Source organism: Peromyscus californicus, unplaced genomic scaffold (genome assembly GCF_007827085.1).
Source record: "Peromyscus californicus insignis strain IS unplaced genomic scaffold, ASM782708v3 Scaffold_11__1_contigs__length_118956290, whole genome shotgun sequence".
Lineage (NCBI taxonomy): Eukaryota > Metazoa > Chordata > Mammalia > Rodentia > Cricetidae > Peromyscus > Peromyscus californicus.
The window spans coordinates 68,716,004-68,740,891 of NW_026294402.1; the positions used below are offsets into that span (position 1 = coordinate 68,716,004).

General features: G+C 38.7%; 1 protein-coding gene across 1 annotated transcript in view; it reads right to left on the bottom strand.

Annotated features, from left to right (window-relative positions):
• The window catches only part of Unc13c (unc-13 homolog C), a 413,338-nt gene that overhangs the window by 322,497 nt on the left and 65,953 nt on the right, over positions 1–24,888 (bottom strand). Inside the window, exons 2-3 of the mRNA XM_052714363.1 lie at positions 5,976–5,998; positions 5,346–5,410 (exon numbers count right to left, since the gene is read on the bottom strand). Of these exons, the coding sequence (XP_052570323.1) occupies positions 5,346–5,410; positions 5,976–5,998 (88 nt within the window). The remainder of the gene's footprint in view (positions 1–5,345; positions 5,411–5,975; positions 5,999–24,888) is intronic.

Here is a 24,888-nt window from a genome sequence, read left to right on the forward strand (position 1 = left end):
GCTTCTCTGTTTTGACAATCTCAGAAAGACTTTAGGTCTTGCAGCATGAACTCCTTGAAGTCTGCCTGGACACATGGCACATGCAGATTTCGGTGCTTTCCCAACCTGCTTGGTATAAAGGCAAACAATCCTATTACCTGGGGTTTGGGACAGCCTAGTTTCTTAGGGGCTGTATTATAGGCAAGCCTATGATGGTATGTCAGATGGTATAAATCATTCTGAGTGCCTCTAAGCAGCATCCCTGGAGAGGAACAAGCTGTAACATTTCTTTAGTTCTCCTTCAGACAAGGCTGGTATTTTGGGAATAAGGCACAGTGAGCCACTGAAATGTTCCTGATGCAGCAAGGGAGACTCTGACAACAGGTGTCCAAAGCAGGAGACACTCCAAAGGGTATCATTCTAATTAAGGTGAGGGTTTATATTTGCAGAAGTGTCTCATACCACCTCATCCACAATTACGTGCTCAAGTGGTTTTGCTTTGCTGCAGCTGGGTCCCATAGAAGGTAGATTCAGATACTATGATATCTCTTAGAGAGAATTTGATGAGAGCATGGTAGTTTGGTGGCAGCCTCCAGCTGCTACATCTCCAGAACCCACAATAGCATCGATCCCGGGCTGTATTTCTCACAAGCTGCTCCCAGCTAAGACTGGATCTGTAGAGGCCATGCAGCTGGCCACTTACCCCAAGCAGGGCTCCTCTAGGAGCCTTCTGTCTTCAGCTCCCTGTGGCTCTGTCCAACATGTCCTTCATGTGTTTGGTTTCTGGCTCTTCACATCTAATGCCTGCTGCCTTTTCAGATGTTAGAGCTGCACCAGGGGCTTGAGTTGCCTACACCTGCCCCCTCCCCACGTATCACAGAGACACTGCTCCTAGCCTCATGACTAACTCACAAAGTGCCAGTATGTGCCTTCTCTATGATTCTTTTCTTTACCCTTATGACAAAAATGCCCCAAACTTTGTAAAACTACTAAAATGTTAGATGCTATGGACTTCACTGAGGTAAGTGACCCCTTCCAGCCTCCTCTCTCAACCTATTTTTCCCTTCATGTTTTCTCTCTCTTGGTTTCTTTCCCAGAGGCTCTTGGAATCTTCACTGTGGCAAAATAGAATCAAGCTTGTTGTATTGTCTCTGGTAACACCAAAAGAATGTATAGAGAGCTGAGCAGAAAACAGAATGTGGAATCATTAGCTCTCTGATCTAGTTTGAAGAAGTGTGTGCTGCTTTTCAATGACTCAGGAGGCAGCAGGGGAGGATGGATGCAGTTTAGTTGGAACTGAGGAGGGATGTGAGACTAGCATGTGAAAGACGAGACATGCAGCCATCAAGGAGCAATGGCTCCCTACTTTTGAAGTTGGATCCACTCTCAGTTTTCCAGGACAGTAACATGGGTGCTGAAGAGGAATGACAGCCACACTGCCTGGCATCTGGAAAGATATCAACTGTTTTCAGCAAAGGTAAAATGAGCAAATATTTCTAAAAGATCACGCTCCGGGTTCTTTTCCAAAAGGAAATAAGCATTCAGGCAGAGACAAATCTCTCTCTCTCTCTCTCTCTCTCTCTCTCTCTCTTATCTCTAAAGAGTTTTATTTCAAGCCTCTTTCATTGCTCTTCAAAAAGGCATAGGTCAGTAGCAACCATATGAAAAAGGTATAAATACAAGAAAACAAGAGTCAAATATGTCCATAGTGATAGAAGCTGTCTCTGTCTCTCTGTCTCTCTCTTTGTCTTTATCTCTGTCTCTGTCTGTCTGCTGTGGATATCGTTCTGTATAAATAAAACACTGGCCAGTGGCCAGGCAGGAAGTATAGGCAGGACAAGGAGAGGGGAGAATTCTGGGAAGTGGAAGGCTGAGTGAGGGAGACACTGTCAGCCGCCGCCATGACAAGAAGCATGTGAAGATGCCGGTAAGCCACGAGCCATGTGGCAAGGTATAGATTTATAGAAATGGGTTAATTTAAGATACAAGAACAGTTAGCAAGAAGCCTGCCACGACCATACAATTTGTAAATAATATAAGTGTCTGTGTGTTTATTTTATAAGTGGGCTGTCAGACTGCCGGGGCTTGGCGGGACTGGAGAGAAAACTTCAGCTACAGTCTGTCTCTGTCTTTGTCTGTCTCTGTCTCTGTCTCTCTCTCACACACATACAAACAGATGGGAGGGGGATGCATGCTGGTTATATGTGAGAATCTGATTTCTTATTCCCAGCATCCAAGTAAAATGCCGAGCATAGCAGTGTGCCCCAGCGCTAGGGAGACAGAAACAGTCAGGTGGTTGGTCTTGTTAGCCAGCCAGTCTCGTGGAGTCAGCAAGCTCTGGGCTCAGTGATAGATTTTTTACCTCAACAAATAAAGTGGAAAACACTGGGCATATACCTGTGACCTCCAAGCATTATAGCATGCACATACATATATACATACACACACACATATGAAACTCACAGCCCCCAACACACAGAAATTTACATATAACACATTTAATACAAATATGAGTGCAGCACTCTGTTTTTGTCATACTGATGAAGATCCATGTTCCAACATGAGTTCTGGGATCAAAGTGTTTGTGAAGTGATGGGCACCATCACAAGTGGAGATGCTCACGTCCCAGTGTCATGACACCATGCCACATCCCATCTTCACTCTCAAACTAGAATTCAGCTTAAATTATTTTTGAAGTTAGTCCTCTTATTTAATTGGCTGTAAGTTTTTAGTAAACAAAGAAATAGCTTTTATAGGATAGTGAAGAACTGAATTATGTATTAAGGTTATATATTACCTATGAACTTCCTATGGATATTCCATAGAGCTCCGATGTTAGAAATGTGAGTCATTCATCACATATTTAAGGACATAATTCACACCAAGGTGGGGGTATTGATTTTCAATTGACACATCTATAAGCACACAGCAGAAGAGCCTCTGAGAATGTTTAAAGCATTATCTTAATGACATGACTGATGTGGGAAGACTGGCTCACTGTGGGCAGCATCATTCCCAAGCTTGAGATCCTGGACCAGACAAAATAGAGGAAGCCATTTACGCACGAGTGTGTCTGCACTCATGGTCTCTGCTTCCTTGTGGATGCAATGTGACAGACCAGCTGTTAGCTCTTGCTGCTGTGATTTCCCCACAGTGATGGACTTAACTGTGTGGACTATAACACCCTTTCTCCACTAAGTTGCTTTTTTCCCTCAAGATATTTCATCATAGCAACAGGTAAAAGGAAGATATATATATATATATATATATATATATATATATATATATATATAGATAGATAGATAGATAGATATAGATATAGATAGCAAAATACCTATTCATCATATTTATTGGGGAAAATTAAAATAAAAGTTACATATATATTCATATATATAGAGAGAAATTTACAACAAGCTTGAAACCTCAGTTTAAAGTAACTAGCACGTAAATGTATTTAACAAAAGACATTAGCTGAGGAAATGAGAGTATTATAAAACAACAGACTATAAAAACCTATACCTTCACAAACTTCTAAGTCTGTATAAAATGTTTGCTTCTCTTTATATTGTAGACAAATATATTAAAACCTCAATATATATATAACACCTAATATGTTCATAGGTATATAAACATATACCTACATACATATAGTAACATAGGCTATGTCTAAATTTTAGTTCAAAAAATTACACTTAAAAATCTAATTATACCTGCACAGTGACCACATGGATGGGGGAAATTTCACAAGGGCTCATCCCTCAATGAAGAGATACAGGCAGTCAATGGCTACTGAGAGAGGGAGAAACCGGTTTTCTCTAGGGATGAGCCCTGGGGTAGGTCATCCAATCCCAAGTGGTCAGCTCTAAGCACATATATGTATGAGCAACACTAAATGGACTTAGTAAGTTGAGTCCATAAGAAGAGGTGGTGAATTTGAGAGGGAACTGGGGGGCACAGGAAGAGTTGGAGGGGGAGAGAGGTAAAAATGATATCAATACAGTACTCATGCATGAACTTCTCAAAAAAAATTTAAATTTAAAGAGAACATTTTACAGGGGAAAAAAATCTAACTAATGTAACGTTTGTTATAGAACATTATGATAATGGCACCTAAAGCAATTTTGAGACTACTACAGGAGAAATCATTAGTTGTAGGCATGTTTTGAAATACATTCATCTAGAATCCATAAAGTATAACATTGTGCAAAGCACATGGCTAAATGAAAAAGAAAACTACAAGCTGCAAGTTGACCTGGAACATGATTGAGCACAAGAACTTTTGAATTCAATTATTTGGGTTTAAATATTGACTGCTATTTTCTCCATTAAGGGAAACCTCAAGTGCTTTATACATTGATGTCCTCACTTGTAAAATAACATCAGAATAGTATTTACCCACCCCCCAGGCCAGGTTGAACCAGTCATAAATGAAGCAATTCTAACAGTTCAATGCAAGACAACATTTACTTAGTACTGATTCACTCACATTTAGAATGACCTGACTTATGTTACAATCTGAAAGGATGGCAATACCTAAGTGCTGATATATTCCAGGGATAAATATAAAGGCACATGCACAGGAAAAGAGCAGGGGACACAAACACAGAGGGATGCCCATGTGAAATTTGGGGCTTCAAAGAGGACAATTCTCATTTGGGTATTTGTTATTTTTAGGATTAAATGTTAAACACTTGCTAGCTCCATTCATTCCAGCCTATGTTGTATGAAAATTAAGGGTTACGCCACTGAGTTAATGATATGCAAAAATATTCATGCATAGGTAACATGCAAAGAAGCAGAAAAAAAGCTGCTCCGATATCAGCAGGGTATGATGGCATGGCTGTGTTTATGAGTGAAGTGATAATGTTAGGATCTAAAGTGATGTGGTACTATCAATTCTCTCTTTCAAGCATATGTCCACATGGAATTACACATATATATTTAAGTGATAACTTTTTGCCATGAATTTGTAGTATATTGTTAATTAAGAAAACTACTATTAAAAAGTAGCTGATGATTAAAAGCAAAGCTATTTTACTATTTAAAAAAACAAAACAAAAAACGAGACTGGCCATATCAACATCATCATGCCGACACCTTGCCTTCAAAAATCTATATTGGAGCTGGGCGGTGGTGGCGCACGCCTTTAATCCCAGCACTCGGGAGGCAGGGGCAGGCGGATCTTTGTGAGTTCGAGGCCAGCCTGGTCTCCAAAGCGAGTTCCAGGAAAGGCGCAAAGCTACACAGAGAAACCCTGTCTCGAAAAACCAAAAAAAAAAAAAAAAAAAAAAAAAAAATCTATATTGGGAAGACAGACAAGTGCTACTGGTATATGAAATGAATTAGAGAGATTCAGACGTACTTACCCACCAAACACCTGGAGCGCGGAGAATTTGGAAGCATCCAAATCATTGCCACTTACTATTCGAGCCTTAAATGAATCACAAGAAAACAAAACAAACAAGTGTTTAGTATAGGACAACTACAAGTGGCAGACTGGGGGGGTGGACACAGGCCGACTGCACTACACACGGAGCACCTAGGATGATGAGTGCTAAGCAGGGTCAGCTCCAAGTCAAAGCTGTGCTTTGTGTGGGGGAGGTTTTGAGATGAGCTGCATTTAAACAAAAGCACTGGGAATGCATCATATTCCAAGTACTCTTTGCCCTGAAAACTCCATAGGTTGCAGGGGAGACCATGAATCAGCCAGGAAGGTCTGGACTTAGCCAGACTTGAGAACAGATGCTATGTTTGACCGTAGCAGACCCCTGAGTTGGCGAATATAAGCTAAGTAAGCGCAGCTGGCAAGGTGTAACCCCTTCATAAATGCGACACACTGGGGGGACACTTAGAGGACAAAGAATGGAAAGCTGGGAAGACATGCATTTTCCACAACTCAGCAGAGAAACCAAAACAAGGCTAACAGGTCACAAACAAACAGGTACAAAAGACAAGATCCGTCAGGAGGGAAGAAAAAAAAAAGTATGATTAAAAACCTTTTCATCCACAGAGCTGCTATCTGGAAGAGAATGGGGAGAAGAAGGGATAGATGTTAGATGGAGTTTTCTAGAAACTATTGAGCATGCACATAAATAGAATCATTGAAACTATTAAAAACTATAAAGGAACCATTCCAAGGCTGAACCCCAAGGGAATAAGGGATCACTGAATCTCATAAGGTAAATAGCTAGAATTCTGACTGAATACATAAGAAGCAACAAGGGTGAATTCTAGATTTAATAAAAGGCAATGTGCTCTACAAAGAAGATAGTTGAAGAAACAGAGGTCCTGGGATCCAACCAAGACTCTGCCACTCACTACATGCCTTGGACTAGTTACCCAACTCTCCAGTGTCTGAACCCACATCTGAATGAGGTCATACATGCTCATTGTTCACAACACTGTTGAGGGGACAAATACCAGCAAAATTCAAGCTATATACTAGCAGTTATATGAATGAATAATGACTACAGAGATTAATTTTATCAAAGAGTATTCATCTGAGGTATCTCACATCAGGAAACGAATTAAATTGAGAATAGTCTCTCTTACAAATATCAAGACTGGCGTCTGCGAACATGAAATGAGATAAGATCACAAAGCTGGTATGTGGCAGAGGGAAGCTCAGATCCAGGGCGTCTGCTCCTCCACATGGTGCTTTGGAGACTCTGAGTTCTAGGTGGACCACATAAAGCAACAAGGCCAGTGGATCTACAGCCTTCCACAGGGCCTGATATATTTCAGCTCAGCTGATCATGGGACCAAGTAGATGGGCCGCACAGTCCTGTGACTTCTCATGGGTAAGTTTAGTTGCTGTTTTCACAGTCCAGCCTGAATCTTCCAAGACCATAAGGATACAGTCATCTGGTCATTCCTTACAAGGAATATTGCTCTTAAATTTATGTACTTTTGCTTGTAGAATAAAGCTAGTGTCTCTATACAAACTGGCAGGGTCCTAGAGCTGGAGTTACATTGGAGTTCAGTCAGCCCACCTCCACTTTTAAATACAAATGAACCTCAGTAAGATAATGTTCCCCATAGTCATACAGCTTAACAACCATCATTCCTGATGACAGTCTGAAATATGTTCATGTTTTGACTAATTAAGTATGGATTGATTGCTATAACTAAATATTTTACATAGATTTTTATAGCACCTCAGGATTGTCTTTAAATATAAGATAAATTAAATATTTTAATAAGTAATAACATATGAAGCTTATTTGTGGCATAAATATTTTTAGATACTGCATAAAATATGGCAAAATTAAGTATTATTTAAGAAGAATAACATATCCTATCCAAAATGATTGTAATCCCACAGATGACTCAAAATCATGGAATGACTAATGTGATATGACACATCAATTGATCACACATCTATTAGTCAGACAATTTGCACAGGACTTTAATAAGAACTAAAGGTTATTTGCTAAAAGTTCCTAATGATTCTTAGAAACTACTGTAAAATAGAAGTGAACTGTATCTTGTTTAATTTACTGTTACTAAAATCATTTATTTATGATGGAGATATTAGCCCATCTCCATCATTAAGCACAAAACAGAAGTCCTTGCTATCATTTTAACTTATCTCTAGATGTTCTGGCCAATGGATATCAAAATATGTAAATAAATAACATAAATATTAGAAGTTGAGGTACAAAATTGTTATTATTCTTCCGGATTCATAATTTTATAGCTACCTACCTAACAAAGTAAAACAGAATCACTGGGAAGTTCCAAGCATTAATAAAAGAACAAAGATATCAACTATTCAGTGAATAAATGAAATAAAAAGTTATTACCTACATACAGATCAGTTTTAAATATTTGATGTTTTGAATGAACAATTCAGAGTAGATGTTCCCCATTGATATCTGTCTTCCACGTCAACTATCCAACTGAATGAGTCACTTCCAAGGTCATCGCTACTATGTTGCTTTTAATCTGGTCCATTCACTGTTCACTCATTCATTTGTTCATTCAACACATATTTACTGTTAATGGACACTTTTGGTTCTTTCTGATGCCTTTCTCATCTTTCTATTACAGCTCCTCTCCACAAAACCTTTCTAAAGCACAGGTGTGATCAGTTCCCCCCACTTTTCACAACCCACCAGTGATGCTCAGTGTACCTGTGATGGTTTCATCCCAAGTTCCTGCAGTTTTCTGACTCTTTTGTCTTCTACAAGCTAATCTTCAAACATAAAGCACACAAATCCCGTTCCATGACATAGTCTTTGAAACCTTTACTTCCTCCTTCCTCAAACCTCCACACTCCCTCCTCATCCAGAAGACAGCTTGCTGTTCTTTCAAACCTGTCTGAAGTAAATTCTGTGTTCCTGAAACTTTTCATTCACTCAGGGCAAAACTACAGGTATTTGAGAGCCTCCTGACATGGGTACTGGGAACCTAATTTGGGCCCCTCTGTAAGAGCAACAAATGCTTTTAATTGCTGGGCCGTCTCTCTAGTGCCCATCTTTGACTTTTTAAGAGGAAAATTCAGGTGATCTATAAAAATATTAAAAATGTATCAAACCTGAAACAATATGATCATGGAAAAAACAATAGATGAGAAGATAAGTGAGATACCAATAAACCAATATAACCTGATATGGAAGAATTAATGACTAGGAAAGAACTCATTTTCCTAAGAAGAATCATGAGCAGGTGAATAGTGTTCAACAATACATTATGTGTCTATAATATTTATTTTACCTTTATATATATTCCACAAAGTTCATGTGCATTACAGAAATATAAAACAATTAAAAGAAGAAAAATTAGACACAAAGAATAATTAGATATTAAAAACTGAGAAAAAGACAATTCACAAATTAAAATGCAAAAATGGTAATAAGTGTGAAAATTATCCAGTTTATTAAAACTATGCCTAATGATGATTACAAATTAGCATGAGATAGAAGATTAATTTTAATGATATTAAAATTAATTTCCAAGGACATTGAGAATATCATCAGTCAGACAATAGCCTGTATAATTGATGAGAGTAAAAATTATAATAAAATTATGATTAACTTTTTTTGTCAACCTGTTAATGATGTTTGGACAGGGTATTCTAGTTTGGGGTATTGATGCTAAGGGAATCTTTGCTGTGGATGAGCTGGTCTGCCCAGGTGCTTTTGTGAAGCTCTGAGCACAAAGACCTTAGGATGTGACTACCTGTGGAAACTTGGTCATTGCAGGCATGATTTATTAGGGTAGAGAAGAGTCCTAATCTTGTTCTTATCAAAAAGAAGAATATGGAGATACAGACACATGCAGACCTAGCATAATGAAAACAAGTGTAGAGTTATGTTGACACATCTCAAGCAGCTACTAGAACCTTTGAGAAGCAAAGGGTCCTCTGCTAGCATCTGCAGAGGATGCAGGTTCCTGTCAGCATCTTGACCTCAGGCTGCCAGTCTGCAGAGCTCAGAGATGATCAATGTTAGATATTGTAGATTATTTTCATTTGTGGTACTATGGGATGATAGATCTTGGTAAGTCATATATTTTTAAATACTAAGATATAACTCTTGTGTAGATATCAAGAAATCAACTATTACAACAAATAATAGGGAAAGTACATGTGATGGATATCAAGGTATGGGTTGAAAATTATGTTCTATGACAGATGAAAAATATAATCATTAATATCACTGCATTTAAATAGTGTACAAAATATAGGAAATGATTATGATATGTAAAACAACAGAGTAACTCATGCTCACAAAGTAGTAACTATATTAAAGGAAAATTGTACACAAAGAGACTCTGAAGAAACATCACCAGATTAACAATCAATTAGGATAGAATACATTTTCTGTTTGTGTTGCACTTTCTATGCTGCATTAATTGGTAATGATACTGCTGCAAACTTTAAAGTGACATAATATTCCACCCAACAGAATAGAATGCATATACTCCTTGAGTGTACTTAGAATGTTTTCCAACATAGCATATGTCAGGTCACAAAACAAATATTAATAAATTTAAAGATTGAAGTTTCGACCACAATTCATGAAATCAGAGATCAGTGATAGGAGGAATTTTAGAAAATTTACAAATATATGGGAACTTCGGAGAGGAGGATGGGCATCAAAGATACTCCATATGAAGTTTATCTTCTTCCTGGCAAAAATAGCCATTTGGGCAAGAGGCTGCTCTTGCCTAGACTGCTGATAATATATTGTATAAGCTGGACATGCAGGACCCATAGGAAAATGACCACTGAATTTGCCAAAATGGGGCAAAATGGTTCTTCAGGTTCCTGCTTTGCAGAGGAGACAGGGAGAAGTGACTGAAAAAAACTCAAGGACTATTGACTAATGATGGATGCCCCAATGTTACAGAGGAACTTTGGATGACTGTCCAGGCAGGCAGCTGTCTCTGTCATTTCCAGAATTTTGGAAGTTGCTTACAGTGCATTTTCTGTTTACTTAGGTAATATTATATCCTTCTGGGGTCCTTGATGTAGTTGAAGACCAGACAGTTATAATTGTAGTTGTCCTTAGTCATGATAAAGGAAAAGTAGATGTGAAACATTAGACTCACAAATATAGGATAGATAGAATATTTTCTTTAATTTTGCCAAATACAAATAGATTAGATATTATAACTGTAATTGTTGATTGATAACTGTTCTATTATATGTAATTTTACTATGTTGAGGTTAAAACCTTCCCTTTTGATTAGACAAAAAAAAGGGAAGTGCTGGGAGATGTCTTTCTGTATGCTGTGAATATATGTTGTTCCCATTGGTTAATAAATAACCTGCCTTATGGCAAGGCAGCTTAGAGGCAGGCAGAAATTCCAAGGAGAGAGACAGGAAAGAGAAAGGCAGAGTCTGGGGAAACACCATCCCGTCCAGGGAGCAGCAAGTAATGGCACACAGGTAACTGCACAGAACACGTGGTGACATACAGATTAATAGAAATGGGCTGAGTTAAGTTATAAGAGCTAGCTAGCAAGAAACCTTCAATAGGCCATGAAATTGGTAATTAATATAAGCCTCTGAGTAATTATTTTACAAGGGGCTGTGGGACGTGGGTGGGAGAGATTCATCCCAACTATGGGGCTGGGCAGGACTGAAGAAACTTTCAACTATAGGATAAAAATTAGATTAAAAAATTAAGTTTCTACTGGTAATTTTTGTAAACAAATAGAAAACCAAAGCAAATCAAAGACAAAGTAATAAAGTAAAATTTTTTTTATAAAGTAAAAATTTTAAAACTTTTTCTTTAATGTGATAAAAATGTGTTTATTAGAATCCTACTGTAATGAGTTATTCTCTGTCCCACAAGCTCCCAAATAATGACATGGAGACTTCTTATTAATTATGAAAGCTCAACCTATAGCTTAGGCTTGTTACTAACTGGCTCTTTTAACTTAAATTAACCCATTTTTTTTATTAATCTATGTTCTACCACGTGGCTTTTATCTCTATCCTATTCTGTGTGTCTGATTTGTTCTGTGTCTGGCTGGCTTCTCTGCCTCTCTTCTTCCCGAGCCCTCTCTGTGCCTAGAGGTCCTGCCTATACCTCCTGCCTGACTATGGGCTATTTAGCTCTTTATTAAGCCAATCAGAAGGTGCCTTGGAAAGTCACATCTTTACAGTGTACAAAAATATTATTTCACAACATCCTACAGCATATCATGTGTAAATTATTACACTTTAAATCATGAACAACACAGCTATTCTTGTTATAGTTTCTAAAATGTAAAAATTGAATATGTCCTAAAGCTCTTACTAAAGTAATGAGAAAAAAGTAATAAAGATGAGAAAAGTCACATAGTTTTACTTAGTCTAGTTGCGAAATTTGATAATTACTAAATAATACTAGCTCTATGAGAAGTTCAAAATAACTGTTAAGCTATTAAAATGAACAGTAATATTTATTATAGTAATTTTATAATATCAACATAAAAAGCTCAATAATATTTCTGTATTTCATTTATTTATATCATTAAACTGTGGTTGTGTCTGTCTCCCTGTGGGGTGTGTGTGTGTGTATGTGTCCACACATGTGCGGTGCATGCGTGTGAGGAGAGGGGTACATGTGGAGGCTATAGGTTGACAAAGGGCGTCTGCTATCACTCTCCACCTTATGTTTAATTATTTTTTAATTTTTATTTTATGTCTATGAATATTTTGCCTGCATGTGTTCAAGTGCACCATGTGTGCAGTGCCTACAGAGACCAGAAGAGGCCAGAGGAAAACTGGAGTTTCACACATTTTTGACTGGCTGACCACTGAACTCTACCAATCCTCCTGCCTCTGTTCCCCACTGTAGGTATTATAGTCATGTGTCATCACTCTGAGCTTCTCTGTGGGTGCTGGGGATCTGAACTTAAGGTCCTCATGTGTGGATGGGAAATGTTTTCCCTACTGAGCTACCATCTCACTCCATCTTTAAATTCTTAATCATTTGATTAGGAAAAGCAACAGGGAAAAAAATCTACTCACAAAAACATACAGTCAATAATATTACACCTAGAATAAAAACCTACTGACATAAGCGGTAATGTTTCGCAGTAAAATATAAAGCTTTTTTTGATAGCACTAAAGTCATATATGCACGAAATGACAATATTATTTTATAAGTAAGGAATCTCAATCTTCAAATAAGAAGTGTCTTAAACTTAATATTTAAAAGCCCACATTGGTAATCCATAGTATATAGTCAGACTTTCATATATAAAAAAGAACACTGCTGCTTTTATCAAATACTGAAGGATTAAAAAGTCAGGAAACTGGAACAGTAGAGTATCTGAAAAGTTTGAGAATAAACAGAACTGAACTGAGCCTGAGCCTCCCACACACTGGTTATCGCAGACAGGTTAGCAGCATAGAATCATGGAGAACATGCATATAATAGGGTTGGTGTAACCAGCTTTCCCCATGGAAAGATTAAAAATCAGATTTTATTCTCAAAACATGCACATAAAAACATCTTTGGCATATCAAATTATAAACATGAATAAAACTTTTTTAAAAAGTGTGTGTATGTTTGTGTGTTTGTGCACACACATACAAACAGGCGTACGGGTAAAGTCCAGAGGTTGAAATCAGGTTTTTCCCTCCATTACCCTCAACTGTATTGTTTGAGACAGAGTCTCCCATGGAATCCAAAGCTTACTGATTAGTTAGGCTCATGGCAGAGAGCACCAGGGATCCTCCTGCTTCTGCCTCCCGAGTGCTGGGGCTATAGGTGTGTGTCAACATGCTTGGCATTTTATGTGTGCTCTGGAAATCTAGTCCTTAGTTCCTCAGGCTTGCACAGCAAGCATCTTAGCCACTGAACCATCTCCCTAGCCTACAACTTTAAAAGTTTATTCAAAATATAGAATAGATTAACATATATGAAACAATGAGATCAGAAACTCAGATAAAACAGGAAAAGAGAAAAGCTTATGTAGAAAGGGTGAAAAACCCATCACGTCAAACATGAACTATTTGTATCATAAAAGAGCAGAACACAACACATCCCATGTAACAAACAGAGTTGGGACCTGCTAATGAAGGACCTTGAAGCAAATCAACAGACAAGTGAGAGGATTTCAGAACTAAGCCCTGTGGGGAAAGCCAAAAGAACAAGAAACCTAGGAAAAGATGCACAAACCATTGGGCTAGGATGAGTGTTTCAGTAAACATAACTCATGTTCTCTCATAATCTCCAAAATGAAAACAATGAAATTTTTATCTAACCGACTTCTAAAACATAAAAACTTACCATCTTTTATCTCTTATCTGTGCGGTAAGCACAGAGTCTGAGACATAGCAAACACAATAAAGAAGTCTATGATTACATCCTCTACTTGCTTACTGACCCAACATTTGGAGTCTATGTGTGGTAATCACAGTTTTCTGCATACATTTGTAATGATTCCTTCATAATTGATTCCACTCAATGCTGAGTTCAAGGTGATGTTTCAAGTCAAGAATCTCAAGAGGATTTTTATTTTAACGTGGATATTTATAGGTAAAGAAAGCCAAATTGGGGTATGTCACTGCCCACCTGTTCAACTTATAGCCAGGGATAGTCTTGAGCAGAGAAATACAGTCTCTGGAGGAAGAAATTTGTGGGTCACGAAGTCTTTGTCCTTCTTATGGAAAGATGAACTTGAAGGTGGATTTTTCTTTTTGTAGACTCCGTAGCTTTATAAACAGGGCCATGGGAGTGGAGCCTTGAACAGTGGCTTCAGTGTAAGAAAATGACATGATGATAGCATACTCTATTACTGCACCCTGGCCACAACCTCTGGAGCAAAGGGGTTATCACGACCTCTGTCAATCAAAGATTAAAAATAAATAAATAAAGGTAGAGTCTGTGTGGTATGTGCATGTTAGTGCCATGCCTGAAGAGTTCAGAAAAGGTTGCTGGATCCCTGGAGCTGGAGTAATAGGTGGTTGTGAGCTGCCTAGTGTGAATGCTTGAAACAAACCTAGGTCCTCTGCAAAAGCAGTGTGTGCTCTTAACCACTGAGCTAGCTCTCTAGCCCTTCAAAGATGTCTTTTAAGTGCCACCTCTGAACAGCTGAGATTCTTGCTTTCATTTATAAGGAGGAAGAGTATCCCCTTTCACAATTCTCCATTCATAATGAAATACAACACTCCTTTATTCCCCCAAAGAATACTCTCCCAAAAATTTCTCCATTAGCCAAAACTCCCCATCTTGTGATGACAGAGAATTCTCTCGTCAATGACCCATTAGTAATGGAGAAGTATTGAGTCAAAAAACATGGAAGCATTCAGCAATCACTTACTAGAATCATGTTACTTCGGAACAGTAAGTCACTGAGAAATTGTATTGCCCAGGTGCTTTGCAACTGTGCTGAGAGGTATCAGAGGGTGAGGCAGGGCTGGCTACTAGGGTACTGCCTCCACCATGTCCTCCTGAGTTTCTAAGTAAGACTTTGTTGACAAACACAATGTCTCTCTTTAAAAGGAAAATGTAACCATCGGGTTTAGGGAAAAAGATGAAGTTAGTTATTTGAATAGACAGGACTCATGGGTCTTCTACATTTAATGCATTTAATGTTTATGGAATTCCCAGAACTGTGGGAAGCTGTAATAGAAGATCTGTGGGGGTTGATAATTTCTGTCATCCATCTCTTTCAATCATAAGGACAGAATGATTTGCCTCCTAGTATCAAGAAAGAAATGAAAGAATATGTCCAATTTTTCAACAGGACAATTCTGGTGTCACAGGAAGGAGAAGGTAGAATTTGCCTTTTCAGAAATGTTAGCATTGCACCCAATGCTGGTTAAAAGAATAAAACTCCCCATGAATGGGCAGGGATGACAGTCAGGCTGTTTAACCTGAGCTGCCGTATTCTAAATGGGCAGTGCTTATTGGAGAAATGGATCATGTGTATGAATCTTTGGAAAGCCATCACTTAGCTGTCTGCACTTTGAGGAGGAAGGACTGGGATCCACATTTTTCCTGCTTTGGTCAGCTTGCTGATCTCTGATTGGGTTGGGGGTGTGCTTCTGTTCAAGCAGTGGGGGCACTAAAGGAGGAATTTTATTGGACCCCTTAGCTAGTGAGAAAGGGAAATTAGACAACTTTTATTCCTACTGTTTGTTCTGGCTTGATGATCTGGAAAACTAATAACCATTAATTGTTACAAAAGGCACCACAGCTAGAGCAATAACAGCCACAGAGCATAAGATACATTTTTTTCTTACAGAGTGGAAACCTCTTTTTAATCAATTTGAAAGCAACTACCAGAAAAAGCATTGTTTTTCCTCTATAATATTTTCATGACAAATTTTCTAGACACGGACAGAAATCTTGCTTGCAAGCCTATGCACTGAAAACAGAACTCAATTTTATATTCATATCCCAGTCTATCCCAGAAATTTCATCACAGTGTTTCTCTTGGTTCTTTCTGGTATATCACCTTTGAAAAGTCTGTCTTCCAAAGTATTTCTTAGACAAGGTAGGGGATTGTCTATTAAGCATACCTTAACCATATCTGAGATGATATTTTGTTTTCTAAAATATTTTAAAATGCATTTATTTATTTGAGGAGGTTGGCATGTACTCTTTATAGCACATGTATACAGATCAGAGGATGATTTGTAGGAGTCTATTTTTTTTCTTTTACCATAATGGTGCTGGGGATAGGACTCAGGTCATCAGGCTTGGCAGCAAGATGGCAGCCTTGAATCCCATCACCCAGGAGGCAATGGCGGGGGCATCTCTGTGAGTTTGAGGTCATCCTTGTCTACATATTGAGTTTCAATCTGCCAGGGCTACACAGTGAGACATCATCTCAGAAAAAGAGAAAGAAAAAAACAACTCTGTCTTCTGAGGGTATACAAAACAACAACTACCCTCACATGGAACAGCCACAGAGATTGCTTTGCCTCTGAGTGTGCTGAGGAGCAATTCTGCATGAAGAACAGCCTGAGTCTGTAGTGTTCCGAACAGCAGTTTCTCAGTGTCATTGCTCAATCAACCAATAGAGAGGAATTCATCTGGCTTTTTAATCTCCTTCCTCTGTCTGCCAAACAACATAATAAGGTGAAGTAAATATTTCACATGACAGAAGAGGGCAATTCACCTATTCTTATCTGGCCCTACAGAGAATTGCATATGCCACAGTTTTTAAAAGTTAAAGGACCTTTCTGTGATTTGAAGCTTGAAACCTACTATAACACCATGAATTTTAAAGGCAATCATTGTTTCGCTATATTGTGGTGATTTTGTGAAGTATTATTTAGTAAAATACATGTATTTTAAAGAAAATACTACACCAAGCCATTATCTCCATAAAGAAAACAGACATTTCTCTCAAACAAAATAAAAACCAGTTAATCTTTATATTTTGTTATCTACTTAGAAACTTTTCCTTTTTCTTTTCTCCCCATTTTGTACACCTTGGACTCAAGGTCATAGGATTTTTTCCCCCTCCAAAGTATTGTTTTGGTATTTTATGTATCACTGTCTCCAAGTCACAAAAATCATTACTGTTTTGCCTCAGCTAAGACCAGTTTCAGGAACATTTAGAACAAATGATTACAGTCTCAATCCTCTCAAAATCCAGCTCTAACCTTTCCGTGGGAATTTTCATTCTGAAGGGTATTTCTTTTTATAAAATTCTAGGATGAAAATAAATGGACCTGAAGGGACGATCTCATCCATTCTTGTTCTCCTTAAGTAGGTAGCAAAACCATCCCAAGGTAATGGTGAGGAATGCTAGCTCCTACCAAAGCCTGAGCTGACTCAATCTGCCTGCACTGCCATCTATCACACTAATTCCCCTTGAACTAATAGCCGAGTCCTCCTTCTGAGGGGAAACCACAGCACCGAAGCCAGCAGAGTTCCTGCTCTCAGCTGGCATCTAAGGTGTCATCATCAATTTTAAAGCCTGCGTCACTTTCTGTGTCTCCGGCAGGCTCTGGTTTCTTGAAGGATGGGAAGTAATCTGCCATCTTTCTTTTACGCACTACGTTCTAATTCGTGCTTCGCATCTATTTGTGTCTATTAGCAACACAGGAAGATAATTCAAGTGTGTGCAAAACGCATTTAAGGTGCTAGCTGAGAACAGCGTACATGGATGTGTGAGAGAAGACATTCAAACTAAAACTATAAGTCTTAATTGTTTAAGACTGTCCAATAATTACTTGTGTTTCTCTTCAAGTTACCAGGGATTAAACATAGGACCTTACACAGGATAGGAAAACATTTAGCCACTGAGCTACATCTCTTGTTATAGCCTTTCCCCTCTCTCTGGTCCTTATTTTTCAGCTGTATTCTACTGGGTTATTTATGTATTAATACTTAAAGGATAGGCATAACTGTAACATGTATTAAGATTAAAGATAAAGAACATTATTGAAAGTGTTAAGGGGCTGGCTCAATGACTGAGCCCATACTGCTCTTGCAGAGAACCTGAATTCAACTCCCAGCACCCACGGTGGTCAGTTCACAACTTACTACAACTCCAGCTCCAGGGGTCGGACAACCTCTTCCTGGACTCTGCAGACACTGCACGCATATGGCATATAGTTAGTTGCACAGTCATACACACATGCGTATAATTAAAAATCCTTATAAAGAGCATTAGTTGTAATTTTCTTTTAATAACAATTAAATTGGGATTTGCTAATAAAGCATTTGCTGTTTTTCTAATATTGCCTTTCTATTTACATATTTAATTTCAGGATGGCCAAATAATGCTTACTGCATATTAACTGTGGAAGAAATTAATCTGTAAAATTTTTATTTTCTGAAATTCAGTGCCACATTAAAACAGCTCTAGTTGCACAGAGCAGGGAGACACACAAGATAAACAGTTCCCACGCCAGCTAGTAGTTTTTCAAGTAGAGTTTTAGTCTTCAAATGAAGAAACAAAATACTTTCGCTGTCTTGCCTGACCACCAATGAACTGCTGACACTCCTTTTTGGTTCACCCTTTACCATAGTCCAGCTGCCCTTCACCAACTGGCTGAGTTGTTGTTTGGGTCAGTTTAAACCCTAGTGTTCTGGGATCTATGAAATGACTCAGGAGTAGGGAGTAAAGAAAGGGATGAGTAAGGAAAGCGATCTGATGAGGAAGATGCTCAGAATGATACAGGAAGCCTGGATAAAGAGTTAACGTAGTGCGAGGCTTTCTAGGCAACCTCTTTTCTGAGTCACTTTTAAACAGCCAACTGAAGATATTCTTTCTAGATGTGATTTTTTTTTTAAGGTTTGGAAGAGGTAAGTGGTCACTAGAGCATCTTGAGATGCAAAACCCCAGAGAAAACATAGAATATGAGATAAAAGAAGTAAAGTTAAATCCTGTGTGTGTGAATTGCTGACTTACTAGTCCCCTGGCCACCTGCTTCTAGAACTACAGGCAGGTGTGGTTCTGCGGAACCAGGTAGGAGAATGGGTCTTTTCTTCTAGACACAAAAAAAGAGGCTTGGAGACAAGACAGTCTGAGGAACACTTTTACACACATATACATACATACACACACACACACACACACACACACACACACACACACACACAGAGAGAGAGAGAGAGAGAGAGAGAGAGAGAGAGCAATTTTAGCTTGCCTCTTACCCATCAATCCACCAGTTATTAACCCTTTCCAGTGATCTCCCCAGTGTCTCAGGCTTATATATGAACCAAGAGGCAAGGACTGCAAGACTGTGGGGACCCAGAGCCAAGGCAGCAGGTAGACATAACCAAGCCACAGAAGACTCTGTCAAAAGCCAACAGGAGGTTGAATGAAAGTGAACTGCAACTGTAACTCATTATGGATTAGAAACTTTATCACCTCAGAAACATGAATGAGATGCTACAAAATGAATCTTAAATGAGAAGTAACTTCAGGATATTAGAATTTAGTAGCTGATATAAAGCTACAAAGTATTGAAATACAGATACCAGAAAATCACTTCCAAGTCAGACAGAGTCAAAAAATAAATAAATACAAAGTTGGAAAATGATAAATAGGAAGTTGAAGGTTAATTCTCAAAGAACAGCCTCAAGTTTATAGAAATCCAGGAAAGACAGAGAAATGGATAGAGAAAAACATATCACCTTTCAAAAATAATTATTGTTTGTGTTTAACATACATGTTACTTGGATAAATGTTCACCTATCTTGGTACCCTCAATAAAAGCAATAAAGTTAATTTTAAGTTAATTTTCAAAAAGTTATCAGAGACCAAGAGATCAAACTATAAGTATTCTCCAAGGAAAAGGGCTGGGGCGATGGCTCAGTGGTAAACTGCATGCCATGTAAGCATGAAGCCTTGAGTTTGGATCCTTAGCACCCACATAAAAGTGAGGCATGGTAGCAATGCCTGAAATTCTAGAGCTGGGAGAGTGGAGACAGGAGGAGCCATGGAGTTCACCAGGCAGACCAGCCTCGCCAAATTATTGAGCTCCAGTTTCAGTGAAATGTCCAGTCTCAAAAAATGTGGTTGGTTACAATTGGGGATAGACACTTGACATTGGCCTCTGCCCTCTGTGTTCACACACATGTGCACACACACTGCCGGTGTGCATGCATACCTCAGCACAAACATGTAAACATAACCACACACATTTAAAAAAGAAAAAGACATTCTCTAGTGGAAAAAAAAAAGACATTAAAAAGTGAGCCTCATAAAGATTTGTTCAGAAAGTAACTAACCTCCAAGAGGAAAACTCAACAGATAGAACCCAGGGGCCATACAGGGACAGTGAAGGGCTGAACAGTTTCCAGTTAGTGACAGGATGAGAAATGATACAGAGACAGCAAGTGTCCAGAGCAATGACCTCCAGGCAACATGTGCAGTGTGTAGACTCCAAGGACTCTTCAGTGGTACCTTAAAGGTCTATGTGCTTGGAAAATGATGAGAGTGTTCTGTTAACTCTAATGGTGCATGTAGGAAATAATTATCAGAGGCACAGAAATTAAGCAAGGGAAGGAACAAGGCAATCAATAATACCAGGAAAACAAAAATATCCCCAAGTAAGGACACTTACTGGAAGAACTCTGTTGGGCTTGCTATAACTATATATTTATGCACATATCCACAGTAAACATAAATTAACAAGAGCCAGTCCAATAAAAATGTGAAATATAGAACAGTGGGATATTTGAATGGAGGCAGATGTTGAAGAATAAAAGCTAATATGCAGGCTGATGAGAGGGTACAGGTGTCCACTGACAAACCCTATGAGCTGAGTTCAAGCCCCAGAATACACGAGGTAGAAGTAAAAAACTGACTGCTTTGACTTCCACACTCATGCTGTGGCAATGGACCCACAGCTCCTCTCAAATGAATGTAAAACAATTATTAAAAATTATTATGTGGGTCCCAAAGAAATGGCAAAGCGGTTAAGAGCACCTACTGCTTGTTGAGAGGACTAAAGTTTGGTATCCAGTACCCACATGTAGGTTTACATTCATCTGTAATTCCAGTTCTGGGGATTCTAATACCCTTTACTGGCTTCCTCAGGCAGTGCACCCATGTAGGCCACATACATGCAGGCAATACACACACACACACACTCAAAAATTAATACATGAAGACTGAAATTAAGATTTAAAGATGACACTAGTTGTAGAGGACTTGATCATCACAATTCATCCTGAAAGTGTAATGAAGTATCACAGTCTGTGGGTGGAGTTGACTAAGATTAGGGGGACAGGAAGAATTCACACAATGATAGGGAAGAGTGCAGAGACCTCTAGACAAAGAACAACAGAAATTTGTGAATGGAGACATCAGAAAAGGAGGTAGGGAAATGACCAGAAGTAACTGCAAAAGTTGGTCCTATACTAACATCTATCAGACTGCCAGAAGTTAGCAAGCTATAAAAAGTGGGTGGGGTACAGCCCTTATTATGACACAGTCACCTGCTGCTGGGGACGTGTTGTTGGGTTTGATAATGGGTAACAATTTGGCCATGTTGTTATACTTGAGATGTGTACTTCCTGGACAGGGCAATTCCATCTGTGTGTTCCTCTATACTTTGAGGCTCCCCTCCACATGTTCATGGCAACATGGACAAGAAGGCTTAGGACAGCAATATTTTAAACAGGAAAAACGCATACAAATTTAAATGTGAATTGTTATATAAAGTAACCAACTAGAAGGGCTTTAAAGATGGCTCAGTGGTTAGAAGCACTGACTGCTCTTACAGAGGACCCAGGCCCTTATACATAGCACCTACATGGCACCCTCAGCCATTTGTGATTCCAGTTCCAGGGGATATGATGCCCACTTATGACCTCCTCAGGTACTGCATGCATGTAGTATACGTATATACACTCAGGTATAGATGTACACATTAAATTAAATAAATAATTTTAAAACAATAGTCTGCTAAAGAGCAAGAGAAGTGGATGAATTAGGTAAATAAACATCCAGAAAAATAAACCTTACAGATTATTCTAGGAAAAACAGTGGTAAGCTATACATAAGGTTTATATATAACATAAAGTCACTATGAATGTCAAGCATTTTAAAAATCTGTGTTATTAACAGCCTAATCAAGAAGTATGAATACAGTTTTCAAGATGAAGAACTGAGATAGAGAAGAAATGTCAATCTTGTCAGACTGTATGCCAGACATTGCTGGTGTGGTGGTTTGAATGAAAATGGCTCCCACAGGCTCATGTATTTGAATGCTTAGTTATCAGCAAGTGGCACCACTTGAGAAGGATTAGGAGGTGTGGCCTTGTTGGAGTATGTGCAGCCTTGCTAGAGTGTGTCATGGGGTGAGCTTTGAGGTTTCAAAGGCTCAAGCCAAGCCCAGTGGTGCTCTCTTCCTGCTACGTGTGGATCAGGATACAGAACTCTCAGCTACTTCTCCAGCACCATGTCTGCTTACCATGCTCCCTACCATGATAATAATGGACTAAACCTCTGAAACTGTAAGCAAGCCTCAATTCAATGCTTTCTCTTGTAAGAGTTACTGTGGTCACGGTGTCTTCCACCATGTATTCACAGCAATGGAACAGTAACTAAGACAGCTGGGAAGAGTCATGTAGGTTGTAAAAACTCAAAGAAATATTTAAGAGCCACAAGGGGGGTAAGACAGACACAAATGGTTCAGTGCAAGGTGTTTTGTTTCTTTCCTTGTTACTCCCTCCCCACCCCTGGTCCTTTTTGTGGGGGAGGGGGAGACAAGATCTTGCTGCATATAGCCCACAATGGCCTCAAACTCACCATCTTCGAACCTTATTCTCCCGTGTGCTGGGATTATAGGCATTCCCGTCAGCAAGCCCAACAAAGTATTTTATTTTTTAAAGTGGTGGCACATGCAGTCATTATATTCTTCTTTAGAATCTGAATTACCCTGTTGCAAAGGCATTTGTAACTTTTCTTAAAATATCCTACATTGGGTAAAATAAAAGGTTAAGACAGGCATATTTTTCATATAACAGCTGTATGTCTCCAGTCCTGTCATTAGTGCCTCTTAGCTTAGGTTTATTTTTCTTTTAGCCTATAAAAAGTGAATTATACTGTTATACTTTCAAATAAAACTGGTTTGAATGTACACTGTAAGGCATAAAATGGCTGTGTACACTGCCACGTGTGACTTTTTCTTTAAAGAAAAAAATCATCTGTATCAGGAGAAAAGTGGACTTCCTTTCTGAAATGGTAAAAGTTCAGCTTTCAAATAATGATATCTAGGCCTCTGTCTCTCTGCACCATGAGATCATATGACTACATGTATGAGTGAATCACTAACAGGTGTCACGATGGAACCCAAGAGTGGGTTGGGTGTAAAGCAACTACTTCTAAGAAAATCAGTGTGGAAAAAAGGTTCTGTTGCTCTGTTTTAAATACTGGAAAATTAACATACCATGAACTTCAGCCATGAAGTCCACACTCCTTCCAGACACGCTTCTAGCATCAAACAAGAGTGCATGTACATCCCTTACTAGACTTTGATATCAGTACCAAGGAAACAGCAGGAGAATGATGTTCCTCTGGACCAATCAGATTCACTGTTTTTTGGTTTTTTTTTTTGTTGTTGTTATTGTTTGCTTTTTTTTTCTCATGAGACCTCCATCACCAGACTTAGTGACCACCCTAAGAGTTCATGTTTAGTGTGTAAGGTAGGGTTCCACAGGCAAGGATACACAGTAAGGAGTTGTTAGAACACACACTCTGCAGCATGAAATTTAAACATCTGAAAGGATGTACAGCTTTAAAAAATAGTGCTTCAGAGTGCACAAGCAGGAATGTCAATAAAAGGTACTTATTGTAATTTTTAACATTTGTCTTGCCCATGCTTCAGAATGATAAGAATATTTCCACATGGGAAGCCCTGCTCCAAGGGTTAAGTGGAAATAGGATGCCAGGGTTTCATAGGCTCAGTGTGTGCGTGTGCATGTGCGTGTGCATAAGAGAATGAGGGGCTCTGTGTGTGTCAGGGGAAGGGCTCAGTGTATGTATGTATGTATGTATGTGTGTGTAACTCAGGGGCATGGTCTCAATGTATACACTGGTGTCAGGGCCAGGGATTCAGTGTAAGTGTGTGTCCATGTTAGGGCCTCAAGAGAAACAAATGGAATGCACTTCATATCTTTTCCTGGATCTCAGGTAATTTCAATTTGTCTTATCTGTGCTTTTGGAATTATGAATAACTTTTAAAAGAGGTTTACTCTTACTATTTTATTTTATGTGTGTGGTGGCCTCTGCAGATGTCAGAAGAGGGTGTCAGAACCTCTGTTTCTGGAGTCACAGGCAGTTGTGAGTTTTTCAATGTGGATACTGGGAACTAAAGTTGAGTCTTCTCCAAGAGCAGTAAGTGCTCTTAAACATGGAGCCATTTCTCCAGCCCTATGAATAAATTTCTAGTTAGGAAAACACATAGTTGCTTCTGCTTTAAAATGTTTATAGCTTCCATCCATAAATAATGGGGAGAGGCGTGTCTATTCTGATATAACTCAATCTGGCAGTAAAACCAAGAGGCAGAGAAACAGCCATAGAGAAGCAATAAAAGTAGCCATGGCCTGTAAGTCGGAAGTCAGCTTATTCCCCACCCAAGCTATTAGCCAGGTAGCTAAAAGTCAAAAGTAAAAGGGGTAAAACCAGACATGGATTAACCAGCTGTCTAGGTATCTGAGTTCCCAAAGAGAGATGTTTTATAAGACCATTAAAAATGTGCTGGAAAAAAAATCCAAGATGAAGATTTTTTTCCCCAAAAAATTCTGAACAAATCACATGAAATTTTAGAATTTAAAAGTGTCGACACCTAAAATATACTCTGCACAAGGTAAACTGTTAGGATGTTGATATGAATTCAGCAAAATTACAGGCTGGAAAATCAAGATAAAGAAGCAGGAGTACAGCAATGATAAACTAGCTGAAAAACAAATTAAGAAAGCCACCTCCTATAGCATGAAGAGATGTAGAGATAAAATATTTAAGAATAAATGAAACAAATACAAA